A 25,777-nucleotide genomic window follows, 5' to 3' on the forward strand; every position below is an offset into this window, starting at 1 on the left:
GTATTCCAAGCACTCCTCTCTGCTAGGCCCCATTCACCTGTGTGTGTGTGTTTGTGTATATATAGATATATATACATAAACCATTGTCCACCATTGCAGTATTCCAAGCACTCCTCTCTGCTAGGCCCCATTCACCTGTGTGTGTGTGTTTGTGTATATATAGATATATATACATAAACCATTGTCCACCATTGCAGTATTCCAAGCACTCCTCTCTGCTAGGCCCCATTCACCTGTGTGTGTGTGTGTTTGTGTATATATAGATATATATACATAAACCATTGTCCACCATTGCAGTATTCCAAGCACTCCTCTCTGCTAGGCCCCATTCACCTGTGTGTGTGTGTTTGTGTATATATAGATATATATACATAAACCATTGTCCACCATTGCAGTATTCCAAGCACTCCTCTCTGCTAGGCCCCATTCACCTGTGTGTGTGTGTGTGTTTGTGTATATATAGATATATATACATAAACCATTGTCCACCATTGCAGTATTCCATGCACTCCTCTCTGCTAGGCCCCATTCACCTGTGTGTGTGAATAGCAATCTGCACAATAAAATGTATAGTGGTTTTCATAAAAGTTTATTAACATTTTAAATACTTAAAACATAAGAACTAGGTAAACTGGTAACTATAACTATAAAAATTTAAATATGAAACAAAACATGGGTATAACTATAACAACTAAAATGGTTTTATCTTTTTACAGTCCCAATGTCCAACGCAAAGGAACAAGAGTTTTTGGAAGGGTTTATTGAAAAATATCGTACACACGAATGCCTGTGGCGAACAAAATCCAAGGAGTATTCAAACAAAATGAAAAGAAACCAAGCCTTGGAGGAGTTGGCACGCTACAGTCTTCCATTTCATCCAGAGGCCAATGTTGAATGGGTGAGGAAACGCATCCAGAATATGCGCACGGTGTTCTTAAAGGAACACAAGAAGATGGAGGCTGCAAAGAAGTCTGGTGCTGGAGTCGACGAGATGTATCAAACATCGCTCTGGTACTATGACCGGTTGACATTCACCCTCAGCCAGGAGTCGATGAGGACAGGAGTAGTCCTTATGGTCGAACATGAAAACCAAGAAGTCGCGGCGCAGGAGGAGGAGGAGAATTCGCAGTCTGCATCGGTGAGTCTATTTTTTTGGCTATCTAATTGATTCCTCCTGCCAATCCACAGCGCCCTCCCCATTAAAGTAGGCCATGTACTCTTCCCTCACCTGTTTGGCTCGTGCACTCCCTGTGTAGCGTTGTGTTGGGGTTTGCAAGGAGGATATCTGCACTACCTCCTCTGGCAGTTCTTGGTCTTCTTGGAGTGCTGTGCCTGTAGCCCTTTGCTGTGTGGCTTTTCTGCGGAGCAAATTGTGCAGGACACAGCACGCCGTGACAACCCAGTCAATTTTGTCCACCCTCAGGTTAATGGCAGTGTGAAAAATGCGAAACCGGCTTGCCAGGATGCCAAAAGCATTTTCCACAACACGCCGTGCCCTGGATAGCCTGTAGTTAAAGATCCTTTTGTCATGGTTCAGGCCCCTTTGCGCATATGGCTTCATGACATGCTCGTGCAGGCCAAAAGCCTCGTCAGCCACAAAAACAAAGTTAAGCCCCTGTTTAGTTTCCTGGACAGACGGCAAGTGAAGGGTGTTCGCTATGAGCCTTTCGTAGAACTTTGTGTCCTTGAAAGTGCCACCATCCGATGCACGGCCATTCCTTCCTACATCCAGGAAGATAAACTCATAGTTGGCATTCACCACAGCCATTAGTACAATGCTAAAATAGCCCTTGTAATTAAAATAGTAGGAACCACTATTGATAGGCTGGGCTATGCGGACATGTTTGCCATCAATGGCTCCACCGCAATTTGGGAAGTTCCATCGCTGTTCAAACTCCTCTGCGATGACTTTCCATTCATTCACGCTGGTAGGGAACTGAAATTAGAAGTAAATAGAATTGATTAGTAAACATGTTCAATTTTTTTACAGCTTGGTGACTACCCACCTGCAACCCCAGACCTATCTGTCCTATCTGAGAATGCATGCACATCTAACGAAGTTCCTACTCCGGCACGCACTCCGCCACCCACCCTGGAACCCACTCCACCACTCCCCCGTGCCAAAAAAATGCGTGGCAAAGGAAAAAAAGGAGAAGCAGCGGCACATGAAGAATTTATGATGCGGGCACATCAAGTCCTGCAAAGAAACCCGGACAAACATGACAACTACTTCACTTATGTGGCAGAGTGTGTTCGCAACATGGCTCCTGACCAGCAACTTACTTTTGAAAAGTTATGCATGGAGTTGGTGTATAATGGCAGTTTAGGGTATCTCAACAGTGGCACTAAAATAGTTGGCATTGGTAGTGCACCAGACACACCACTGTCATTAGAATCACCAGTGCCTACTCCGCCTGCCACCGTAGCAGGCCAGTCGAGCACAATTCCAACACATACCCAGTCAACACCTACACAGCCTTCTCAACCCCCCAAGTACCGTCAATTCTACAGTTCTTTACTGATAGAAGATCCAGAGTGTCCTGTTTTTGAGGATCTGTCTTAAAAAATAGGCTACTTTATCATTTACCATCGACATGGTCTCAGCTGCAGGTATGTGATGGCCACTGCTCACATGGCGTATGGCGCACATCAATGGGGCCGGGACCATTGCATCTGCGCCATGCGCCATGTGGGCCGCAGCCTTTACATATCTGCAGCAGACATCCTCTGCCACACAAGGGCCACAGTGTGTATTTTTGTTTATTTATATGCTGCTACCTGTACCTGCATTACCAGAGGGAGAACAGGATTCTCCTCAATCTGGATAGCAAACTCCATTTATTGCCCTTTTTTCTTTGCCAATAGTATGGGGTACTGTGCGGCAGACATGGTCTCGGCTGCAGGTATGTGATGGCCACTGCTCACATGGCGTATGGCGCACATCAATGGGGCCGGGGCCATTGCATCTGCGCCATGCGCCATGTGGGCCGCAGCCTTTACATATCTGCAGCAGACATCCTCTGCCACACAAGGGCCACAGTGTGTATTTTTGTTTATTTATATGCTGCTACCTGTACCTGCATTACCAGAGGGAGAACAGGATTCTCCTCAATCTGGATAGCAAACTCCATTTATTGCCCTTTTTTCTTTGCCAATAGTATGGGGTACTGTGCGGCAGACATGGTCTCGGCTGCAGGTATGTGATGGCCACTGCTCACATGGCGTATGGCGCACATCAATGGGGCCGGGGCCATTGCATCTGCGCCATGCGCCATGTGGGCCGCAGCCTTTACATATCTGCAGCAGACATCCTCTGCCGCACAGTACCTTATCCCTACTGTTGTAAGGGCATGTTCCAGAAGTTACCAGAGTGTCTTTTGTCTTGGTTTTCTACATATATGCTGCTACCTGTACCTGCATTACCAGAGGGAGAACAGGATTCTCCTCAATCTGGATAGCAAACTCCATTTATTGCCCTTTTTTCTTTGCCAATAGTATGGGGTACTGTGCCGAAGACATGGTCTCAGCTGCAGGTATGTGATGGCCACTGCTCACATGGTGTATGGCGCACATCAATGGGGCGGGGGCCATTGCATCTGCGCCATGCGCCATGTGGGCCGCAGCCTTTACATATCTGCAGCAGACATCCTCTGCCACACAGTACCTTATCCCTACTGTTGTAAGTGCCTGTTCCAGAAGTTACCAGAGTGTGTTTTTTGTTTTTTTATATGCTGCTACCTGTACCTGCATTACCAGAGGGAGAACAGGATTCTCCTCAATCTGGATAGCAAACTCCATTTATTGCCCTTTTGTCTTTACCAATAGTATGGGGTACTGTGCGGCAGACATGGTCTCAGCTGCAGGTATGTGATGGCCACTGCTCACATGGCGTATTGCGCACATCAATGGGGCCGGGACCATTGCATCTGCGCCATGCGCCATGTGGGCCGCAGCCTTTACATATCTGCAGCAGACATCCTCTGCCACACAGTAGCCCGTACTTATTGGGAAAGTTTAAACTGGGTCATACATACTTAAATCTTTATATATAGTGTGTGTTTTTGTACAATATCTTTTATATATGGTATTATAATATATTTTTGTTGACACAATCTATTTACTATTTTACATGTTTTAACCATGAAAGGCCTAAAAAACCTGTTTCTGTCCTAGGCCTAAATTATAAATAAAAATATTTTGTTTGCACAATAAAGTGTACAGTGTATATTTCATCCTTACCTTGCAATACTGGTACTGCAGCACCTTCACAATGGCTTTGCAGGTCTCCGGGATGATGAGGCCCAAAGCTTGCGGGGAGATGAGGGATCCAAACTTTAGGTCAGCAAGAGACCGTCCTGTCGCCAGAAACCTCAGGGTGACCACCAGCCGTTCCTCAGCAGGGATAGCCATGCGATACTTGGTATCCTGCTTCTCGATGTGGGGAGTCACCAGACGCAGCAATTCCTGGAATGTGGCATCATCCATCCTCAAGAAGTTACGGAAATCGTCTGGGTTATTCTCCCTGATGTCCCTGAGCAGTGGCATGTGCGAACGAGTCTGACGCTGAAGTAGCCACTGCTTTGTCCAGCATGATCTTTCTCTCCTGCGCTGGGCTCTCTGACGCCTGAGCTTCAAAACTGCATAATAGAGCAGGTACTGTTGCTGGTGACTACCCATCACTGCATTCTCCATAGTGCAGGGTTAAAAGACACTTTGTAATGGCAGGCAAAACAAAGTAATGTGTAAATAGCTATGTCCAGCGTTCAGCAGGTATAAACCAAGCCTCACTAGTAACAAAGCAGAAATACACTGGTTTAAAATGGCTGCTGCTATTCCTATCCCCCTCTGCTAGTCCTCCCCCTCTGCTAGTCCAGCCCCTTCATTCAAATTTCAAAGGCCCATCTGACGACGGTCGCATGTGTTCTTGCAAAAAAAACAAAAACCAGCGATCCGACCGTCTTAACGACCATCGCGGGCGCATCGGGATCGGATCTAGATCGTTCCGCAAAAAAACACAATTTTTGCTAATCGTTTGCTGGGGACTGCCTGGGAGCTCCCGGGAAGTCCAAGGGAAATCGTTCCATGGTCGTCTATCGGTCGTGAACGACGGTGGTCGTCCTGGTGTGTACCCCACATTATCCAGTAGCCATGTCTGATCCATCAGCCATGTATGGTCAACCCAGTTTTTGGCCTTCTACATTCTAACATCATAATAGCAGAAAACACTTAAAATATTTTCCTTTGTTTATGTTTTTGTGTTGTACATTTTGAAGAGTTTTAGAATTTAGGAGATTTGTAAGTATAGCTTTTAGCTTAAAGAGCATGTATTTTTCTTTAATGTTGTAAGACAAAAACCTTTTTGTATCCCAATAACTGTTAAAAAAGTCACTGTAATTAATGTTCATGTTTGTTTTTTAGATTTTATACTTGTTTTGCTTAGAAAATATAATACAAATATTTCACAATAATTTTAATCTGATTGCTAAACTCTATTATTATTACCAGTCTTCCTTCCTAATCGTACACGTTCAGTTAAAAACCCAATAAGACTCCTATCTGGCTTTATTGTGTTTACAATGTGCAGCCGAGGAGCAATGGGCATTTCGTGCAGCACTGAGTTGGTCTGTGAGTGTGCTGTGCTGTGTATCTGTTTTTATCAGTTTAATATCTAATAAGACCACTATCTGGCTTTATCATGTAAAAAGATGGGTTACGGACAGCAGCCACAGTACTGTATAAAAAGATGGGGTACGGACAGCAGTCACAGTACCTTATGAACAGATGGAGTACCAGCAGTCACAGTATCATATAAAAAAATGGGGTACGGACAGCAGCCACAGTACCGTATAAAAAGTTGGAGTACGGACAGCAGTCACAATACCTTATGAACAGATGGAGTACCAGCAGTCACAATATCATATAAAAAGAGGGGGTATGGAAAACAGCCACAGTACTGTATAAAAAGATGGGGTACGGACAGCAGCCACAGTACCGTATAAACAGATGGGGTACGGACAGCTGTCACAGTACCTTTATAAACAGATGGGGTACAGACAGCACTCACAGTACCTTATAAACAGATGGTATGGAGCTACGGAGAGCAGTCACAGCACGTGGGACAGAGACATTTTTTTTTCTTTTTTTAAACTGTTAATAATTTTATTCAATTAAAAAAAACAGTGGGGTACGGTCTGCGGTCACAGCAGTACCTTATAAACTGGTACGGAGCTGCGGACAGCAGTCACAGTACCGTATAAACAGATGGGGTATGGACATATGGGGTACAGACAGCACTCACAGTACCTTATAAACAGATGGTACGGAGCTACGGAGAGCAGTCACAGCACGTGGGACAGAGACATTTTTTCTTTTTTTAAACTTTTAATAATTTTATTCATTTTAAAAAAACAGTAGGTTACGGCCTGCGGTCACAGCAGTACCTTATAAACTGATATGGAGCTGCGGACAGCAGTCACAGTACCCTATAGACAGATGGGGTACCAGCAGTCACAGTAACGTATAAACAGATGAGGTACGGAGCTGCGGACAGTAGTCACAGTATCGTATAAACAGATGGGGTACCAGCAGTCACAGTAACGTATAAACAGAGGTACGGAGCTATAGACGGCAATCACAGTATCGGCATATACTGTACTACACACAGTGGATGTACAGTATGCAGTGCACTGCACACACTGGGTTATGTGGAGTTATACACAATACTGCTGGTGGTGCTACTAAATTTAAATAAAATTAGAACTTGTGGCCACTGCCTAAAGTGCCTATGAAACAAAGCTGGTGCCCACTGCCTATGAAGCAACAAAGCTGGTGCCTCTGCCCACTGCCTATGAAACAAAGCTGCCAACTGACTTTGAAACAAAGCTAGTGCCTCTGCCCACTGCCAGTGCCTTTAAAACAAAGCTGGTGCCCACTGCCTATGAAACAACAAAGCTGGTGCCTCTGCCCACTGCCTATGAAACAAAGCTGGTGCCTCTGCCCACTGCCAGTGCCTTTAAAACAAAGCTCACTGCCTATGAAACAACAAAGCTGCCCACTGCCTATTAAACAACAAAGCTGCTCACTGTAATGCTGAACTAAAGCTGCCCAATATGGCTCAGAGCTGCCCAATGTAGTTTTACTTTTTTTTTTAAGTAAACTTGTTTGACTTTGCACTGAGCACGCAGTGAGCACACCAGCGGAGCGTGTTGTTTCCCCGTCTCTGGATCCCAGATAATGGGGACGAACCACGGGCTAGGTGCCTTATATGGAATTCAGGTCTCGCGAGAATCCGATGGCGGGAAGGCGCCGTTCGGCCTCGCTTTGGGATCCGAGTCTGGCGGGAATTGCAGAGCCTCGCCTCGGTAATACTCGGATCCCCAGGTTCGTAGCGGTTCGTATTCTTCAGAATCCGGACCGCACATCTCTAATTTTCATACGAAAATACAATTTTTTTTTTTTTGGGGGGGGGGGGGGGGGGGGGGGGGGGGGTGTATACGTACTTTTGGCATTTACTATGCCAAAATACAAATATTCGTATTGATGGAACATTCGTATTTGTATTTACAAATACGAATGAATACACCATCGATAGAATGCCCCAGGAATCACCATTCAAAAGAATGGTGGTTCCTGATTTACTAAGCAGCCGTATTGAAAATACTGACGCTAATTAGCGTAAAACACCCGCGAATGGCCGGCCAAATACGGCAGGAAAATACACTTTACTTTCCTGTCGTATTTGGCAGAAGCCTGCATGGCTCAGTCAGATCCATGCAGGCTTCAGCCATAACCAGCAACAGGCTGAAAGAGCCGGGGCTGCCAATAAAAAATCAGGGAACCCCGCAAATAGAGGTTCCCCGTATATTAAAAACCAGCCCCAGGCCAAACCAACCAGCAGGGTAATGTCACAGCGGGGGGAACTTATTATATAAGGTCCTGTGGTCAAAACATTCACCCTACTGACCAGTCAGCCTGGCCAGGGGTCCTGGGGGAGTGGTGACCCCCCCCCCCCCAATAAAGGGGTCCCCCCCTCCAGGACTTACCTGACCAGGCTGAAGCCTGGTGCTGTCCCCGTTGACCCTGTGCGGTGGTCACCGGGCTGATTCAGTGTAAAAGAAAGATTTAACTATTGTTTAATACTGTGGAACTATGAGTCTCAGCAAGCCTCCCCCGCAAGCTGGGACATGTAGAACCACAAGTCCCAGCATGCCGGGCATTAAAGGGCCCGCTGGCACTTGTAGTTCCACAGTATGAAAAATAGTAAAATTGACACACAAGAAAAATAAAACCTTAATACATCCAAAGCCCACACATACTGATACTTACCTATCTTGAGCCCGTCAGTAGGTCCCTGGGTCTAGGGTCTGGGGCTCCAGGGTCCCAACACCCACCGGTCTTTGGTCACGTCTTCCTTTGAGAACTCGATGACTGATACGGGCATCCCCAGCTATTACGGCACATCTCTCCACAGCCTGCTGCATGCACGGAGGACTGTGAGCTCACGCCTGTACATGAGAGCTGAGTACAAGCCCACTACAGTAAGGAGGTACAATCAGAGGAGACGGTGTACCCGTACCTGCAAGTGGCGGGTCGGCCGGAGCAGTAACTGCTTAATACTGGACACCGCAAAGCACCTTAACTGACGTACCTACCTATCCTGTGGGAGACAGTGCCATTCAACTTACAGCTCAGACGCCACTAATCTTTGTTGGGCATTTCACACAGAGCGGCGAGTAAGTGATCTCCTTGCCCCTGTTTGATCCATTTTGGGATTCATCCAATATTGCATATTTTGCTATTGTTTTCTTGGATAATCTTAACCATCTGTGGGACTTTAAATATCGGTTCTACCCCAGCAATCACACCATCCAATTGGGACTTGGTAACTATCTGCTGCCGATTTTTACTTTTATTTTTATTTTTATTTCTATGCAATTGCCCTGAAGTGATTTTTAGAGTATATATATACTTTTTACTTTCTTGCATGCATGCAAATCTATTATGTGTTTTTTGTGAATTGTGATATATGTTATGTGTATTGCTGAATAAACTATTTTAGTGTCACCTTCCTCTTTCTCTTAAACCCCATGTCTTGTCTCCGTTATGATAATCATTACGATTAATATTTTCTTACTGAATAAAATGTGTTGTTGAATTTGGGGCAATAGGTTGGATTGAATATGTGGACAAAAATCAGTATTTGATGCTCCTTTCCTGGAAAACTAAGCAGAATAGACATCCTGTAGACTCATTGAAATGTAATTACTACTCCTCATGTATTACAATGTCCCGATTCTCTAACTTGTTGTACCTACAAATGTTTGTAATGTTTTCACAATTATTCAAAACCAAAATAAAGAATATATAAAAAAAAAAAACTATTTTAGTGTACAGAAGGCACCCACTGGTTCTCTTTTCTGTAAAGCTTCTTCTGTTGAGGGCGGCCTGGTTGCTACTATCGATGGCTGGGTGCAGAATTGCCATCAATGGCAACCATCGATGGCATCTGCATTGATGGCCACCCCTAATTTTAGCTAAAAAGTGCCCCAAACACTCAAATGCAGCAGGCTCCGACAGAACGAGGCGTGCAAGCATCCCCTTCTGTCAGATGTTACGCATCGGTGATTGTTCCACCTGTATGTCAATTAATTATGGAGACTTCTCTGTATTACACATAAACTTCATATATCCTTTATGAGTTATTTTCTTCATATATCACTGTATTTGTTTGTAATCATTTAAATTACTTGATAGAAATGTGTTCAATTTATGTAACATGCTATGTGATTTGCAGTAGTGATAATCCTATTTAATTTACATAAAACTTTATTATGCAAAGTTAGAAAATATTTAAGAAATAAACTGTTTAATATAATTATTAATACTATCAACATTTTTAAGCCTGGTTTTAATGTTGAAAATTAGTTCAGGATATTTTATGATATTTATACATTTTGATCGTTGTAATGTAATGTGTTAATGAATAAATTAGGAGGTAAATTACTGATAGGTATGGTCATCATTGCCATTGATGAAACCATCCATAGTTACTTAAAAGCATGGGTGGTCATTGTTGCCTTTGCCATTGATCAATCAGTGGTCAATGGCAATAGTGTAACTGGCCATGGGTAGTGTCATACTATGCAATGGATGACCATCAATGTTTTTAGAAAATAGATTTTCTTTGACTGACTTCACAGTTGTTGAGGGCGGAGGTTTGCTTCATGTCCCAGACACTTTGGGAAAAAATAAAAACAAAACTATTTGTTTAAGCTTGACATCGATGGCGGGAAAGCATTTGGTTCTCCCCATTGATAGCAAAACTATTCTACATCGGCCATAAACCATTGATGATTTTGAATCATTGATGGTCAATGGCCATCCCTACTAAAGAGATGGCAGACATGGAAGTGAAAAAGGACCACTGATGGTTCCAACTATGGAAATTCATCTCCGACTGGCAAAACCTCTTTTTTGCTAAGAATACACTGGAATAATGTAATCACCATATTCGTTATGACCCCCTTTATTCTTGGTTGATAGTATCTAACCAGATGATGGGGTGTGCTGCCACTAGACAATAAAAACACATATACAATACACTTACACAATTTTTTATATAATCGATCACTTTCAATGCCAATTAATCCTGTATAATTTATTTGAAGTAAAATCGCATATCACCCACAAGGGGTATAAAAATCTCTCAAAGGACCATCATCGGCAACAGGAATCTTTATAAACTGTCCAGTCCTTAGGAATCCCGTCGGCAGCAGTGATTGGCTTTAGCGCGCTTTCAGGCTTAGATAGCCCTTCATCAAAAGCATGCGATTTTACTTCAAATAAATTATACAGGATTACTTGGCATTGAAAGTGATTGATTTAGGGGGCGTGGCCTGACAGCCATCACGAGAGGCAGCACTTCTAGTGAGCTCCCACAGACCCTGGCTTTACAGGGGCCCACAGGTGACAGACTGACCCAGAGGGACCACCGAAGCCTCCCTACACCTCCGGCGCTTGGTCGCGGGTGGCAGCAGAGTCGGGAAGCCTGTTTCCAGGCTTCTGCGGATTGCGGCCTACCCGCGGCTCCAGAGCCGGGGGCCTCGATTTTGAGCAGCAACCGGGAAACGGGCTCCGTGGCGCGAAGATGCCGCCGGAGCGTCTGAAAACCCACCAGCGACCACCCAGCCATCCCCAGACATCCCCCAGATGGACCCCTGAGTCTGCGGAGCTGTGGTAAGTCCAGCTCACCTGTTTTTTATCCCCTCTCCTGGCCCAGCTTCCATCTGTGGACTGGTGGTGGCCATCTTGGTAGAGGCACTTAGGGACAAATAGCTGCAGCCTCCAGGCTCAGTCCAGCTACTGAGACCTGGCTGCAAATAGAGTGAACTAAAGCCCCATATCAGTGGAGCACCCTACCCCAATACCTACCCTGCTGGAGCTGCGTTGTACTGTCACACCAGCCGAGAACAGTGCCTCCCATACGCTCCTGTCACCCTGCTCACATTACCAGCATACCTGCAGCCCCAATGTGATTTCCCGTTGCTGACACCTCCGCTATGGGTCCCTTGGGGTTACCTATAACAAACTACACAGATGAGATGGAAATGTGATTATACATCTTCTATCCCCCCTCATGCAGCCCATATAGCATTCTACATGTCATAGAGCTATCTCCCAGCTTCTATCGCTCAAAGCTCTCTTTGCTACAGTTGTAACTGCCCTCCCTGCCATGCCGTCCAAAAGAGGAGCCAAAATCCCTAAAAGGCCTGCACCTGTACGCTTCATAGAGCCGGAAGCTCAGGTCCAGAAATTCACACCCACGCCTCCGAGGTCTTCTATTACTCTATCCAAATCCGCTAAATCCTCATCTTCCAATTCCCTCACGGATATGGAAATAGATCTCGACCCGCAGGCCCCGCTCACAACCCATTCTATGCTTAAAATGTTATCGGTGTTCCGTACAGACATCCTCACTGGTCTAGAGACCTCCATCCAAACACTCAGAGAGGACATATTGGGAATAGCGGGCCGTACCGAACACTTAGAAAACAAGATGCAGGAATTGCTGACATCTCATAATGACTTGCTTACCTCCCATTCCGAGCTACAAGATGAGGTCGCCTCAATGAGGGATAAAATGGCGGACCTGGAGGACCGGTCTAGAAGAAACAACCTAAAGATTTGCGGGGTGCCGGTCTCTGTGGCCCCCTCGGAGCTAAAGGAATATGTCACTAAACTGTTTCAAAAACTGCTTCCGACAGCTACGCCACAAGATCTGGTTGTGGACCGTATCCACCGGCTGCCCAAACCCAGGGGAAACATTACATCCACCTACCCCAGAGATGTCCTCCTTAGAATCCACTTCTACCATATTAAGGAAGAAATTCTCAAAGCAGCCAAAATGGCGGATGGGTCCGATATGCTAGGTGGCCTTCAGATATACCCCGATCTCTCGCAACTGACTTTAGCAAAGAGATGCGCTCTACACCCCATCACGTCAGCCTTACAGGAAAACGACATCCAATACAGGTGGGGATTCCCTGTAAAACTCATCATACGATATGATTCATCCTCATTTGTGATCTCCTCCTTCAAAGCTGGAGTTAAGCTGCTGGCAGACTGGGATATTACGATCCCCGTCCCTAAACCTGCTTCATCTGTCCAAGTGCCTGGGGACTGAAAGGAACTGGATGCCCATGATATCCTTTATAACTAACTGGGCCGTACGGGCCGGTACCCTCGAGATAGGGATGCGAGCCATTACTAGTCCGCTTTTCCACTCCCTCGTAGTGGGCTTCATCCGCTAGAATCACTTGAACTGTTAATATTTCCCCTTATCTGTGTAATTCCTTTACTACTTTTTTAGAGTTATAATTGATAACCTGTTCATAATGTAGTACGGGAAAACACCTCTCCCACTGTATACCAGTGATTCCCCTATCCCTGAAGTTATATAGTTAATAGTTTGCATTATCTTCTACCGTTGATAAAGAATGCTATACATGTTTGCATCAGTTACGTCTCATTTACTGTTTACAATGCATGAGAGGGACCCAATTCAGGTCACTCCCCTAATGTTTTTTGATTTGTTGCCAATTTTTCTAGGCGATAAACACTCTGACCCTTGTTTTAGGGTCATTTCAGTTTTCTACTACCCCATCCCTTTCCCACCTCCCTATGATGTTCTTTTCTTTTTATGCTTCCCCACTGTTATTTTCCTCCCTTACTCTGAGTCCGCCGGTACGTATACCACCTCACTAAATATCTCTTCCCTTCAATTTCCCAAATGGTTAAATTTTTTTCATTGAATGTGCACGGCCTGAATTCCCCGAACAAGAGGCGTCAGGCTCTAGAAACCTTCCATAAGGAAAAAGCTACAGTAGTAGGTCTACAGGAGACACATTTCACTGCAATGGCCCCACCTTCCTTCCATAATTCCCACTACCCCGTGGGCTACTTTGCAAATGGCCTCTTCACAAAACAAGGAGTGGCCATTCTCTTCCACAATTCGGTACAGTTTGACCTGATTTCGCAGACATCTGATAAAGATGGACGCTACGTAATTTTGGTCGGGAAACTAGAATATAAATTAAAAACCCAAGTATCACTATATACTCTGAATACCAATCAGATCCCCTTCTTACGCAAACTATTTGCCGTTATTCAAAAGGTCCAGAAAGGCCATCTGATACTAATGGGGGACTTCAATATAGTCCCAGATGAGAAACTAGACAAAGCCCCACAACCCCCAGTCACCTCCAGAACGCTTCGCACACTAAGCCCCCTAAGCCGCTTGTTGGTAGAGTACGACTTATATGATGTGTGTACAAGGGTGGTGTGTGATTTGTCTAGTGCGCCCTTTCCCCAGCAGCCCGAATATGTTCCCCAGCTGGTTCAATCAGCCGACACAGCACATATATGAAAGGATAGGGGTTTGAGGAACACTACAGCTCAGGCGCTTGGAGTAAGATGTTTAAAAAAAAACAGTAACTTAATTGCAGAAATTTTATTTAAAAATGTATAAAATGTTGGAATAAAAACTCACATAAAAGTTCCAGTGGATCGCACAAGATCGGATCAGTCCCGTATATTGTTCCAGGATATGAAGGGTGTTCTTACACCTCCTTTTGTCCGGGCTTGATTTGTAATCCAAATATCAGTATGGACAGAAGCACTGTCTGGCTCCCCGACAATAGCTGCAGCCGTGGAACCGGCTTCCAATATGAGGAGGAAACTGTGTGCTGCTGTCAGTATTACAGAGAGAATTTCTGCTGCTCCGTCCCAGAACGGGGTTTTGCGGAGAGGGACGTGGTTCGGCGGCAGGTGGACGTGGTCCTTTCTATCACCTATACCAGTGTCGGGACGGAGTTACACAACCTCTCTGAAAACCCCGCTTTTGGACGGAGCTTCAGAACTCTCACTATACATTGGACAGCAGCAGCACACAGATTCCTCTCCGCAAAACCCCGTTCTGGGACGGAGCTGCAGAATTTCTCTCTGCAATACTGACAGCATCACACAGTTTCCTCTTCATACTGGAAGCCGGTTCCACGGCTGCAGCTATTGTCGGGGAGCCGGACAGTGCTTCTGTCCATACTGATATTTGGATTACAAATCAAGCCCGGACAAAAGGAGGTGTAAGAACACCCTTCATATCCTGGAACAATATACGGGACTGATCCGATCTTGTGCGATCTACTGGAACTTTTATGTGTTTTTTTTCCAACATTTTATACATTTTTAAATAAAATTTCTGCAATTATGTTACTGTTTTTTTTAAACATCTTACTCCAAGCGCCTGAGCTGTAGTGTTCCTCAAACCCCTATCCTTTCATACGACTTATATGATGTCTGGCGGACAAATCCCTATTGGTCAGAGATGATACCTTTTTCTCCCATGTACACAACTCTTACTCCCACATAGATTTAATCCTATTAGATAAGTGGCTACTCCAACAGACCACCAAATCGTCCATAGTCCCCATAGTCTGATCTGATCATGCGGCTGTGACTTGGTCGTGGAACATCCATGACTCCAAAATACCACCCCACCCCTGGAGACTTCCGGAATACTTGTTACGATCCCCTGAGGCACGCTCCGCGGTCTACACTCATACCTAGCCACAAACTCACCACTACACACTTCCGTGCCCACCCATTGGTGTGCACTGAAAGCTGTATTGCGAGGCACATTTATACAAATTGGAACTAGCCTCAAAAAACGGGCTTTACAACAGCAGGAAGACTTGGAAAAACAATTGCTTCAGGTAGAAGCTCTAAACAGATCCCAACCATCCCGTCTCCTGAGAAAGGAATTAGTCTCAATCCGCAATCAGCTCCAAACTTTATTCCTCGACCGCATGAAATATACTTGAATCCTGCATAAATACTACACATTGGGTAATAGATCTAATGCCTTTTTGGCACACAAATTGAGAGCGCGTCGAGTTAATAATAGAATCAAACTTATCCAAACCCAAGATGGGAGGAAACTCCTTAACCCATCGGATATAGCAGAGGCATTTGCCGACTATTACAAAAAACTTTACAATCTATATTCGGACTCTGAAACGACCCAACCCACCCCCACGTTAATCTCCTCCTTTTTAGAGGACCTCCAATTCCAGTCTCTGTCCCCGGCTAACTTAGACTCCCTGAACTGCCATTGGACTGAAGAGGAAGTTAAGACGGTTATTAAATCTTTTCCCCAGGGGAAGGCCCCCGGCCCTGATGGTTATACTAATTCCTTTTACAAACAATTTGCTCCAGACCTCACTCCACTTCTCACTCCATTATACCAATATGCCACAGATCACGGATCACTGCCCGAAGAAATGCAACAAGCTCAAATCATTACTATCCATAAACAAGGTAAAGACCCCTCCCTCTGCTCCAATTATAGACCAATAGCCTTGCTCAACACAGATTTAAAAATCTTTTCTAAATTGAGAGCGAACAGACTGGCCCCTTTTATCCCCCAGATTGTTCACCCCGACCAGGTCTGTTTTGTCAGGGGCAGACAATCAACTGATAACACTAGATGTGTCTTCAACCTAGCCGAATATCTTGCAAATAACAATGAAGAGGCCCTCTTTCTTTCACTTGATGCTGAGAAGGCATTCGATAGACTGCATTGGGGCTTCCTCTGGGAAATTTTAACGAGAAATGGATTGAAAGGCGATATATTGTCTTCCATATTTGTCCTCTATAGCTCCCCGACTGCATTAGTTTATACGAATGGCTTCTCATCTCCTTTTAAAATTTCTAATGGTACGAGACAAGGATGTCCAATCTCTCCCCTTATGTATGTATTGGCAATAGAACCTCTAGTGATAGCCATTCGTCAATCTCCTTCCTTCCCTGGCATACAAATTGAGACATCTCACCATAAACTCAGCTTATTTGCGGACGTCCTTTTATTTGTATCGAAACCAGCAATCTCTCTTCCCATTGTCCACGAAGTCATTGCACACTACACGGCGGCTTCATTTTATAAACTAAATATGTCTAAAACTGAGGCTTTACCTTTTAATATGAAGCCACACAACCTAGCCCTACTCAAGCAGACCTACAAATACAACTGGAAAACAGACTCTATTCTCTATCTCGGTATTCAAATATCCAACTCCCTATCCAGGACTACAGAGCTTAACGTCTCCCCACTTATAGCCGAAATAGAATTGCTGACAAAGAAATGGGTAGACTTGGAAATATCATGGCTAGGGAGAGTAGCTGCCTTTAAAATGTCAATTCTCCCAAAACTGATGTATCTGTTTCGCTCAATACCATATTTGATCCCCCAGAAAGTTATTGGTAGGATACACTCCATAATACTAAAATATATATATGGAAAAAGAAGCCCCCAAGAATAGCTTATACGCGGATTACTAAACTGCGGAAAGCTGGCGGTCTAGGTGTACCAGATTTGAAAAAATACCAACTTGCTTGCCTAGCTGCCCAAATAATTGATTGGTCCCTGCCTCAGGGTACGAAACAATGGGTGTATCTAGAGAGACTGCTATACCCCTCTATCCCCCTAACAGACCTACTGTGGATCCCAACTCAACAGAGACCCCTCTCACGCAATACCCCTCGAGCCATCTCAGATTCACTGAAAGCATGGGATGAGCTTGTAATCTCATCTAAGTTACTTACACTGCCTACTCGTAAACTCTCCTTACAGGCGCTTTCACATATAATCCCAGATTTGAAATTCGCCTCCTGGCAATCCCTAGGCATTGACTCTATTACTGACATAGTAGATGGCACATCGATCACCTCTTTTACTTCACTACAATCTCAATTTAAACCCCATTCCTCTGAACTCTTTACATACACTCGAGTAGTGCATTGGATAAATAGCTCCATACGATCCACTGGACCGATAACTCTCCCCCCACCTAATATTTTGGCCAAAATATCCTCTGGAAATTGCAGGGGCTCTATCAAATTCTGGTACGCTCAGTGTCGCCGGAACGGGGGGGGCGAGGGGGCAGCTTGCCCCCCCCCAAAATTACTGAGGCGCTAAAGCAGCTGTGCGGGCGGGCGGCTGATTAATCAGTTGTGGCACCCCAGTCTGAGCCACGTCCTCTTGGCAGGGACAGGGTTAATACCCATGCCATTTGAGGGCGTGAGGAGGCGTCCCCAGGCTGAGTGACAGCCCTGGAGGACGTATGGCAGCAGGGAGGAAGTGAGAGGAGGTCAAAGGTTCCGGGGATGCAGGCTGAGGAGTGCGTGATCCGGCTGGAAGAGGAGCACGGTGAAGCAGCGTGGTGAGGAGAAGGAGCGTGGAGCAGAGTAAGAGCCCAGCGGCGCGCCCAGGACGGAGCCTGACCACCGCCGAGCAACACAGCTGACGCTGTCATCGGGCGACAGCGCGACTATAGAAGCTGCCGGCGGGGGGCCTATGAGAGACCGTCCGGCGCAGAAGACAGGCAGCCTGTGGCTACAAGGAGCCGGCGCTGAGGGAGCAGCGCGAGACACAACGGGAGTGGAGCGGAGCGACTGAGTGCGGCACTAGTGCCCCCCCCCCCCCTGCAGAAGAGGGACACAGCAGCCAGCCGGGTGGACACCAGGGGACCCTATCGTGACGGGCAGGAGCCTGCAACTTGTTCCAGACGTCAGGTATCTCCTGTACTCGCCACCCCAGTGTATAATGCCCACGTGTATATGCCGCTGCCCTGTGTATAATGCCCATGCATATATGCCGCTGCCCTGTGTATAATGCCCACGTGTATATGCCGCTGCCAGTGTGTATAGTGCCCGGGGGTAACATATAGCAATTTAGGGGGCGCCAAAATGAGATTATATCTTGCCCCCCCCCCAACCTAAAAACGTTCCAGCGCCCCTGGGTACGCTATAGTACAAACAGACCCTATGAATAGCAAATCATCCTCGCAACTGAAATGGGAAGCTGATCTGAAATGCTCATTCACCCAGAAACAATGGGAATCAATCCTCACCTCATCACATACCATGTCCAAATGTATTAACCACACGGAAATGCATTTAAAATTGTTACATGGTCTTTATTTCACACCGGTTAAATTGCACAAGATTTGGCCCACAATATCCAATCAATGTTGGAGGAATTGCGGCCAGTTGGGAGATATTTTCCATGTATTTTGGTCCTGCCCTAGAATCCTCCAGCTCTGGAAAAATGTTTTCATCTTAGCGGCGAAAGTTTTACACCACTCGATCCCACTATCTCCCGAACTAGCACTGCTCCATATATACCCGAATAATTTACCCGCCACTTGCCACTATGTATTAGGCCATATTCTAATAGCCACCAGAGCTGCAATAGCACAAAACTGGGAAACTCCCTCCCCCCCATCTCTCACCAAAATCATTAAGAAAATCCAGCATGCCTTTCAGATGGAAACCATAGGACTACCATACTCTCTTAGGGCCAACTCTCCCCTAACCAAATGGTCTTGCTGGCAAGACTACTCCACCTCAAGTGAGGGCGCTAACCTTCTGTTGAAGATTGATTGATACTGTGCGTTTGTGAGTTACAGCTATTATTTCCGTGTTAAGAATGTTATCTTGATGTATAATTTTTCTATAACGCTATGTACCTGGACTTTCCCCTTCCCATGTCCCCTCACCCCTCCCCATTTATCTCTGTTTTCTGTACCCCTTCCCCTTCCGTGGCTAACGGAACAAAACTCTGAATAAAAAACTATTGAAAGTGATTGATTTATATAAAAGATTGTGCAAGTGTATTGTATATGTGTTTTTCGCCAGGGTTGCTCAATAACATTTTCTGGTATCTATTGTCTCACGAACCATTTTAGTGAAGGTTCATTTTGTGCTAACCTAGGCTGAAAATCACTGTGGTACGCTAAAGACCTACAATCCTTTTACCTATTGCAATAAAAACAAATTGTATGAGAAAAAAAAACAGATTGCACCACGTATAGACAAACTGTTCCTTCATCTCTATTCTTACAAGGATTCAAAGCTTGGGTGTAATACTATTTGTACCAGCACTGTGCAATATCATGTGTGTATGTGTGTGTGTGTGTGTGTGTGTGCGTGTGTGTGTGTGTATGTATGTTTGTATGTATATATGTATGTATGTATGTATGTGTATGTGTGTGTATATATATATATATATATATATATATATATATATATAGTAGAATAAATAGAGAGCGCAAGAGGTTTCCACCACCTTAAGTACAGTGAATGTATCAGATATACAAATGATCAAAACATTTTTTGAAAAATTGACATATTTTATTAAAACGTTTATAAGAAAACGTGTGGTGTCTCAGTTCTTTTGAAGACGGTAACAATCCAACGCGTTTCGTCTTTAGAAAGACTTCATCAGGGGTTTAAAAATAGACACAAAAAAAGAATACATGGAGATGACTCAAATATTTTCAAATTATATGATGGAACTCAATAATATGATAGAGGTCGCAATCTTGAGTTGGTGTTACGACTGATTAAGAAATTTTCTAGATCCATTTAGGATGAGACAGTTGTTGATCCCATATTCTTCTAGATGTGGAGAATCTTCACAGGATTATCAAATCAGCACTTGCCGTATGGTATAGGTTGAATGACTGAATTGAACTGGACTGGATTGAACTGGACTGAATGAACGTTCTACAGGGTCAAACGAGGACCTTAATTTCTTCCAGATGTTATCTATGGGTAGACAAGATGGTGCAGGTGGAACTAAGTCCGCACAAAAAGACGTTGCTGTAAAGACACTTCTATAGTGGCTTTTTGCAACAGTGGTTCTGCACAAATGTAGCAAAGAGGGCATCAGCAACGTCCAATATCAGTTATTTGAAAAACTGTTTTATTTGAAATTTTTTCAATGGAATGACATATCATAACGAAAAATAAAGACAGTATGATGTGCCGTCACAAAGGCATTGTAAATAATCTTGCATTTTACATGAAAATAGTTACATTAATAATTATTATCCAAAGCTGACGTCCAATTGTTGCAAGGTCTTCACTACAAAGTTCAAGTGATCCTCTGGACTATTCATAACCTTAAATTCAAAGCCAGAAAAGAAGAACAGTACAGAAAAAGAAAAAGGGGGGGGGAGGGAAGGGAATGGGGGGAGGGGGGGGGGAAACATACACGGATAACAGTCCTGGGGTCTCGGGTGAGTTCTTATAGTATGATATACAGGGACAACAAGGAAGAAGTGAGTTTAGGTCTTATGAAGGAGAAGATAATTGTCTATGCTGATACCAGGGGGTTGATTCGAAGAGTTTATATATGAAAGTCTGAGTTCCAGCTTCCAAACTGGCTACATACCTTTCCCATTTCTTTACAAATTTCTGGATTCCCGTGTCTATGTCTGGAAGGGTAGCTCTTTTTTCGATATACAGAATTTTTAAAACTGCATTTTTAACCACTGAGAGAGAAGGGGCCGATTTCTTTATCCAATGTATAAGAATCTGTTTTTTAGCAACCGCCAAAATGATAGTAATGACAGATTTTATTTTGTTTTTTTCCGGGCCAAGGTCCCATGCTCTGAGGTCTAAAAATAAACATGCGATAGGATGTTTTTTGATTCTCAGCTTAAAAGTTATGTTTATATAATCTATTACCTTGTGCCAGAATCTAGCTACTTTACTACAAAGCCAAAAATTGTGCAATAAGTCAGCTTTTTGTGCCTTGCATTTGATACAACTTCCTGTATCGTCTGGGACCATGTGGGCCCTTTGATTAGGAGCCATATAAGCCCTATGTAAGAACTTAAAGTGGGATTCCTGTAAAGAGACGGAATACAAACATTTGAGGGTAGTTGGGATAGCATTTAGAAAGTTATCCGGAGAGTCTAGTTGTGGGACGTCTTTTTTCCATATCGATAAAATCTTTGACCACTGTTTATCTCTCTCAGAAATTTTCAGGGTAGAGTAATAATATTTTAGTCTATATGCAACTGTCTTAGTCATAGTCATCAAGTTGCAAAGTGGATCTTTGGCTATCAAATCTAGTGTGGGCAGGTGAAGTGATTGGATGTAGTGTCTAATCTGTAGATACATATAAAAGTTGTGTTTATGAAGGGCAAATTTCATTTGGAGCTCAGAGAATGACATTAAATTTTTTCCTCCCGGGTCAAAGATGTCTCTGATAGCCGAGATGCCTTTATCTCTCCAATGAAAAAAATGCCCGTTTTCCAGGCCGGGCAGAAAGCAGGGGTTACCCCAAATTGAAGTATACCTTGATTTTTCCGAGTTGCTATCTAGTTTTTTGTGTGAGAAACACCAGGCTTGGTAAGCGTGTCTAAAAAGTATATTATTTTTAATTTTTACAGGGAATTTCTTTCGAGGGGTGTGCAAAAGGGAGGCAAGGGAGTAGGGATAGACCGTATCCAACTCCAATATGTAATTCGTAAATATGGATCTGCCCCAGATCCAGTCCGTTATGTATCTGAACATTGCTGCTCTGCTAAAGAGAGCCGGGTCAGGTATTCCCAAGCCACCCTCCTCCCTTGATAGTATCAATCTAGAATATGGAATTCTGGGTCTTTTTCCAGCCCATAGAAATTTTGAAAAACATTTATTAATAAATTGTAAGTCCCTTCTAGCTAGGGGGATAGGGAGTGTGAATAGTAAATACGAAAGCTTTGGAAAAGCGATTCCTTTAATAACTTCCGCTCTGCCCATGAGTGACAAAGGGAGTGAGATCCAGCTTTCTAGCAATTTATCTATTTTTTTGATAATGGGGTTGATATTTAAGGCGTATAAAGAACGAAGTGAGGAAGGGATCTGTATTCCCAAGTACTTTATGCTATTGTGGGCGACAGGGAAACGAGCCAGAACAGGGTGGGAGGAAAAGTCAGAAGCATCCCCAGTAAGGGGAAGTATCTCAGACTTCGTGATGTTAATCCTGTAACGGGATCCGAAGGATTCAATTTGAGAAATTATATTGGGAATTGAGGTGAGAGGGTTTGAAACAAACAAAAGCATGTCATCTGCGTACAGTGAGAGCTTGACCGTAATTTAATTGAACCTAATTCCTGTGAAGCTGTTTGAGCCACGCAGGGACACCGCCAAGGGTTCCAACGCTAGCGCAAATAGGAGGGGGGAAAGTGGGCAGCCCTGTCTTGTGCCTGAACCTATAATGAATGGAGAAGATAAAAGTCCATTTCCTAAAACCTGAGTCAGGGGGGATTGATATATTCTGCTAATTAGATCGACAAAATCACCAGGAGCTCCAAATCTCCGCAACGTCACGAGAAGGTGATCCCAAACAATGAGATCAAATGCCTTCTCGGCGTCAAGGGATAGAAGGATGTTGGTTTCCGAGGCCCCAGTGTCACCCAGTCCTTGTATTACGGCCAATACTTTCCGAATGTTACTGACAGATTGGCGGCCTTTAATAAACCCTGTTTGATCGTTGTTAACTAGATCTGGGACAATATTTGATAATCTGCTAGCAATAATCTTGGTGAAAATTTTGTAATCGATGTTTAGTAGGGAGATAGGACGGTAAGATCCTGGGAGTTCAGGGTTTCTGCCCGGCTTGGGGATGACCTTGATTACTGCTGAGTTAAAGTACCTAGGAAGCGGATCTCCTTTCAAAAAACCATTATATAGTTTAACAAGAGGGTCAACAACTTTTAGAGATAATGTTTTGTAATAATCGTTTGAAAAGCCATCTAGCCCTGGAGCCTTCCCTGTCTTCAACCCCGCTATGGCTTTAGAAACCTCCTCATGGAGGATGGGAGATAGAATAGAAGATCTCTGAGAGTTAGTCATCTGAGGCAGATGGGTTTTTGCCCAGAAATTTTCCTTGTTTGCTTGATTAATTGTGGGCGGTGTGTATAGTTTAGAGTAAAAGTTTCTTAGGACATCAACTATTTGTGTGGAGGTCTTAACAGGAACTCCCCTCTCGTCCAGAAGGGAATTGATAATCACTTTAGGGTGTCGTTCCTTTAATAATCTTGACAAGAGTTTGCCAGACTTGTTTCCAAATCTGTAAATACTGCACTCTCTTGAAAAAGAGTATTTTGATTCCATTTGGGAAAGCAATGAATCAAATTTTGTTTTTTTGGTCATTGTATTCTCGTCTGGAGTCTGGAGAGGGAGAGGTTATATATGTCTGGTAGGCTTGTGAGAGGGACGCTTGAGTTTCAATATAAGTAGCATTTAGTTCTGAGTCTCTTTTCTTGCTATAGGAGATGAGGTGTCCTCTTATCACTGCTTTGGAGGATTGCCAAAACAAAGTTGGATCCTCTGCTAATGTAGATTCATTATGTAAGTAAAAGTCAGACCACGCAGCCTCCAAAGCAGATCTAAATGTTATGGAATTACTTAAATGAGAGGGGAAGTGCCATGAGCGGTTGGGGTTGTTTTCAGAGGAGATCATTAGTTTAAACCAGCATAATGCGTGGTGAGATAGACATATGTTTTCTATCTTCGAGTCGGCTACTTTAGAAAACAAAGATTTGGATATAAGCAGGTAATCTATTCTTGACAATGTCTGGTGAGCAGCTGAAAGGCAAGTATAATTATTTTCAATAGGAAAGCAAGCTCGCCACACGTCTATTAACGACAGTCTGGAGCATATATGAGGGATGTCAATTTTGGGAGTCTTTGGGGGAATTTTTGAAGGGACATTTTTATCTAGTATTGGTGAAGAGACCATATTGAAGTCACCTCCCAAAATTATGGGAATTTCAGTGTGGTTGATGATTTTGCTCATGAGGTGGCTATAAAAAATTTTAGAATAATTATTAGGTGCATAAATATTGCAAAGAAATAGTTTGGAGCCTTCTACCGTGACATCAGTTAGCACATATCTACCTTGAGGATCCTCAATGTTATTATTTACTAAGAAGGAAATAGAGTTTTTGATTAAAGTTACCACCCCTCTAGATTTTGATGAGTAGAAGGCCGAGGCTAAAACAGACCATCCCATAATGTTCAATTTGGCTATTTCTTTAGGCATTAGATGAGACTCTTGTAAGAATACAATGTCAAGTTTTTCTCTACGGAGATATAATAAAATCTTCTTTCTTTTTGCAGGAGAGCCTATCCCTCCTATATTCCAAGTTCCAACTTTTAAACTAGACATAGTTTATACAAATTGGTGTCATATGTTTCCTTACGTTGTCCCTGTTATGGGTATTATCAAATATATTCCCGAGGCCTAGGTCATTGTTGCATAAGATAGTTGAGGGGAAGGGAAGACACATGAGGAAAATGGGGAGGGGTAAGAAAAAGAAAAGAGGTAGAACTGCATAACTAAGTATTAAGATAATATACTTAAATGGAAGCATAAATACAAAAACATAGATTGGCATGCATATATACGGAGCAACTCTGCAGAAAGTCAGAATCTGATAGCATTCAAATCTAGGTCACCTCTGAGGTTTCTATTAATGGTAATCTAGCATAATGATTTTAACAATAATTCTAAGGTATATTTAGTTTCAACAGGTAAACAAGAGGTGGGTTGTGTCTAGTAAATTCTAATTTCTAACACTCCACAGGAACAATCAAGGATTTCCGGTGTCTGGGAGAGTTCCTACGGTGGTTCTTATAGCCATCTGGGGAATAAGCTAAAAAAGAACAGGACTAGGACCTATGAATCTTATGCATAACTGAACTATAAGCAGACATTTAGCATTACTCAACATCTCATTGTAGAAACGATGGAGGAGGGAACCTTCAGCCTTCAGCGTGTTGGGAAGTATCATCTTCTTCCATAGCAGCTTCTGCCACGAAGGCTTCAGCATCTGCTACTGTGCTGAAGTCCTTAAATGATGATCCACTGTGGATTCTCAGTCGAGCTGGATATAGAAGAGCGAACTTTTTGTTAGCCTTGAAAAGTCTGGAGCATAGCGGGGAAAATTCTCTTCGGGCACGGGACACTTCAGCGAAATGGGTTGGGATCATTCGTCAGAATGAATTTAGGTCTACAGTCATTAGGTCGACCCCACTAGGTCGACTGGTAGGAAGGTCGACCTGACTTAAGGTCGACATGGGCCAAGGTCGACATGACTTAAGGTCGAATTTGCATAAAGGTCGACATGAGGAAGGTCGACTAGTCATAAGGTCGACATGGGTTTTTCACTGTTTTTTGATCCGAATGTCGACACAGTCGACATGGACACAGTTGGCAATGAGAATCGGACCCTCGCATCGCTCGCTTCGCTCGCAATGCTTCGGGCACGGTGCCTCGCTGCGCTCGGCACACTATTTTATTCTCCCACCACGCCCTAGTGGATGGTAGGGCATGAAATACCGCCTGTCGGCACATGTCGGCTCAAAAAACAGTGAAAAACCC

General features: G+C 44.0%; 1 protein-coding gene across 1 annotated transcript; it reads left to right on the forward strand.

Moving 5' to 3' along the window:
* Positions 1–422: 422 nt before the first annotated feature.
* LOC146079574 (uncharacterized) lies at positions 423–2,779 on the forward strand. Its single transcript, XM_083186295.1, has 2 exons — positions 423–1,138; positions 1,991–2,779. Exons 1-2 carry the CDS (start codon positions 722–724, stop codon positions 2,561–2,563), a joined length of 990 nt encoding a protein of 329 aa, XP_083042421.1. The 5' UTR covers positions 423–721; the 3' UTR covers positions 2,564–2,779.
* Positions 2,780–25,777: the final 22,998 nt, after the last annotated feature.

Source organism: Crinia signifera, chromosome 5 (assembly GCF_055691185.1).
Source record: "Crinia signifera chromosome 5, ASM5569118v1, whole genome shotgun sequence".
NCBI classification, from domain to species: Eukaryota; Metazoa; Chordata; class Amphibia; order Anura; family Myobatrachidae; genus Crinia; species Crinia signifera.

Excerpts from the sequence above, each read along its gene's own strand:
- LOC146079574 (XM_083186295.1), top strand. The coding sequence starts at position 722 with ATGTCCAACGCAAAGGAACAAGAGTTTTTGGAAGGGTTTATTGAAAAA. Across the intron at positions 1,139-1,990 it reads AGAATTCGCAGTCTGCATCG|CTTGGTGACTACCCACCTGC; the intron begins GTGAGTCTATTT and ends ATTTTTTTACAG.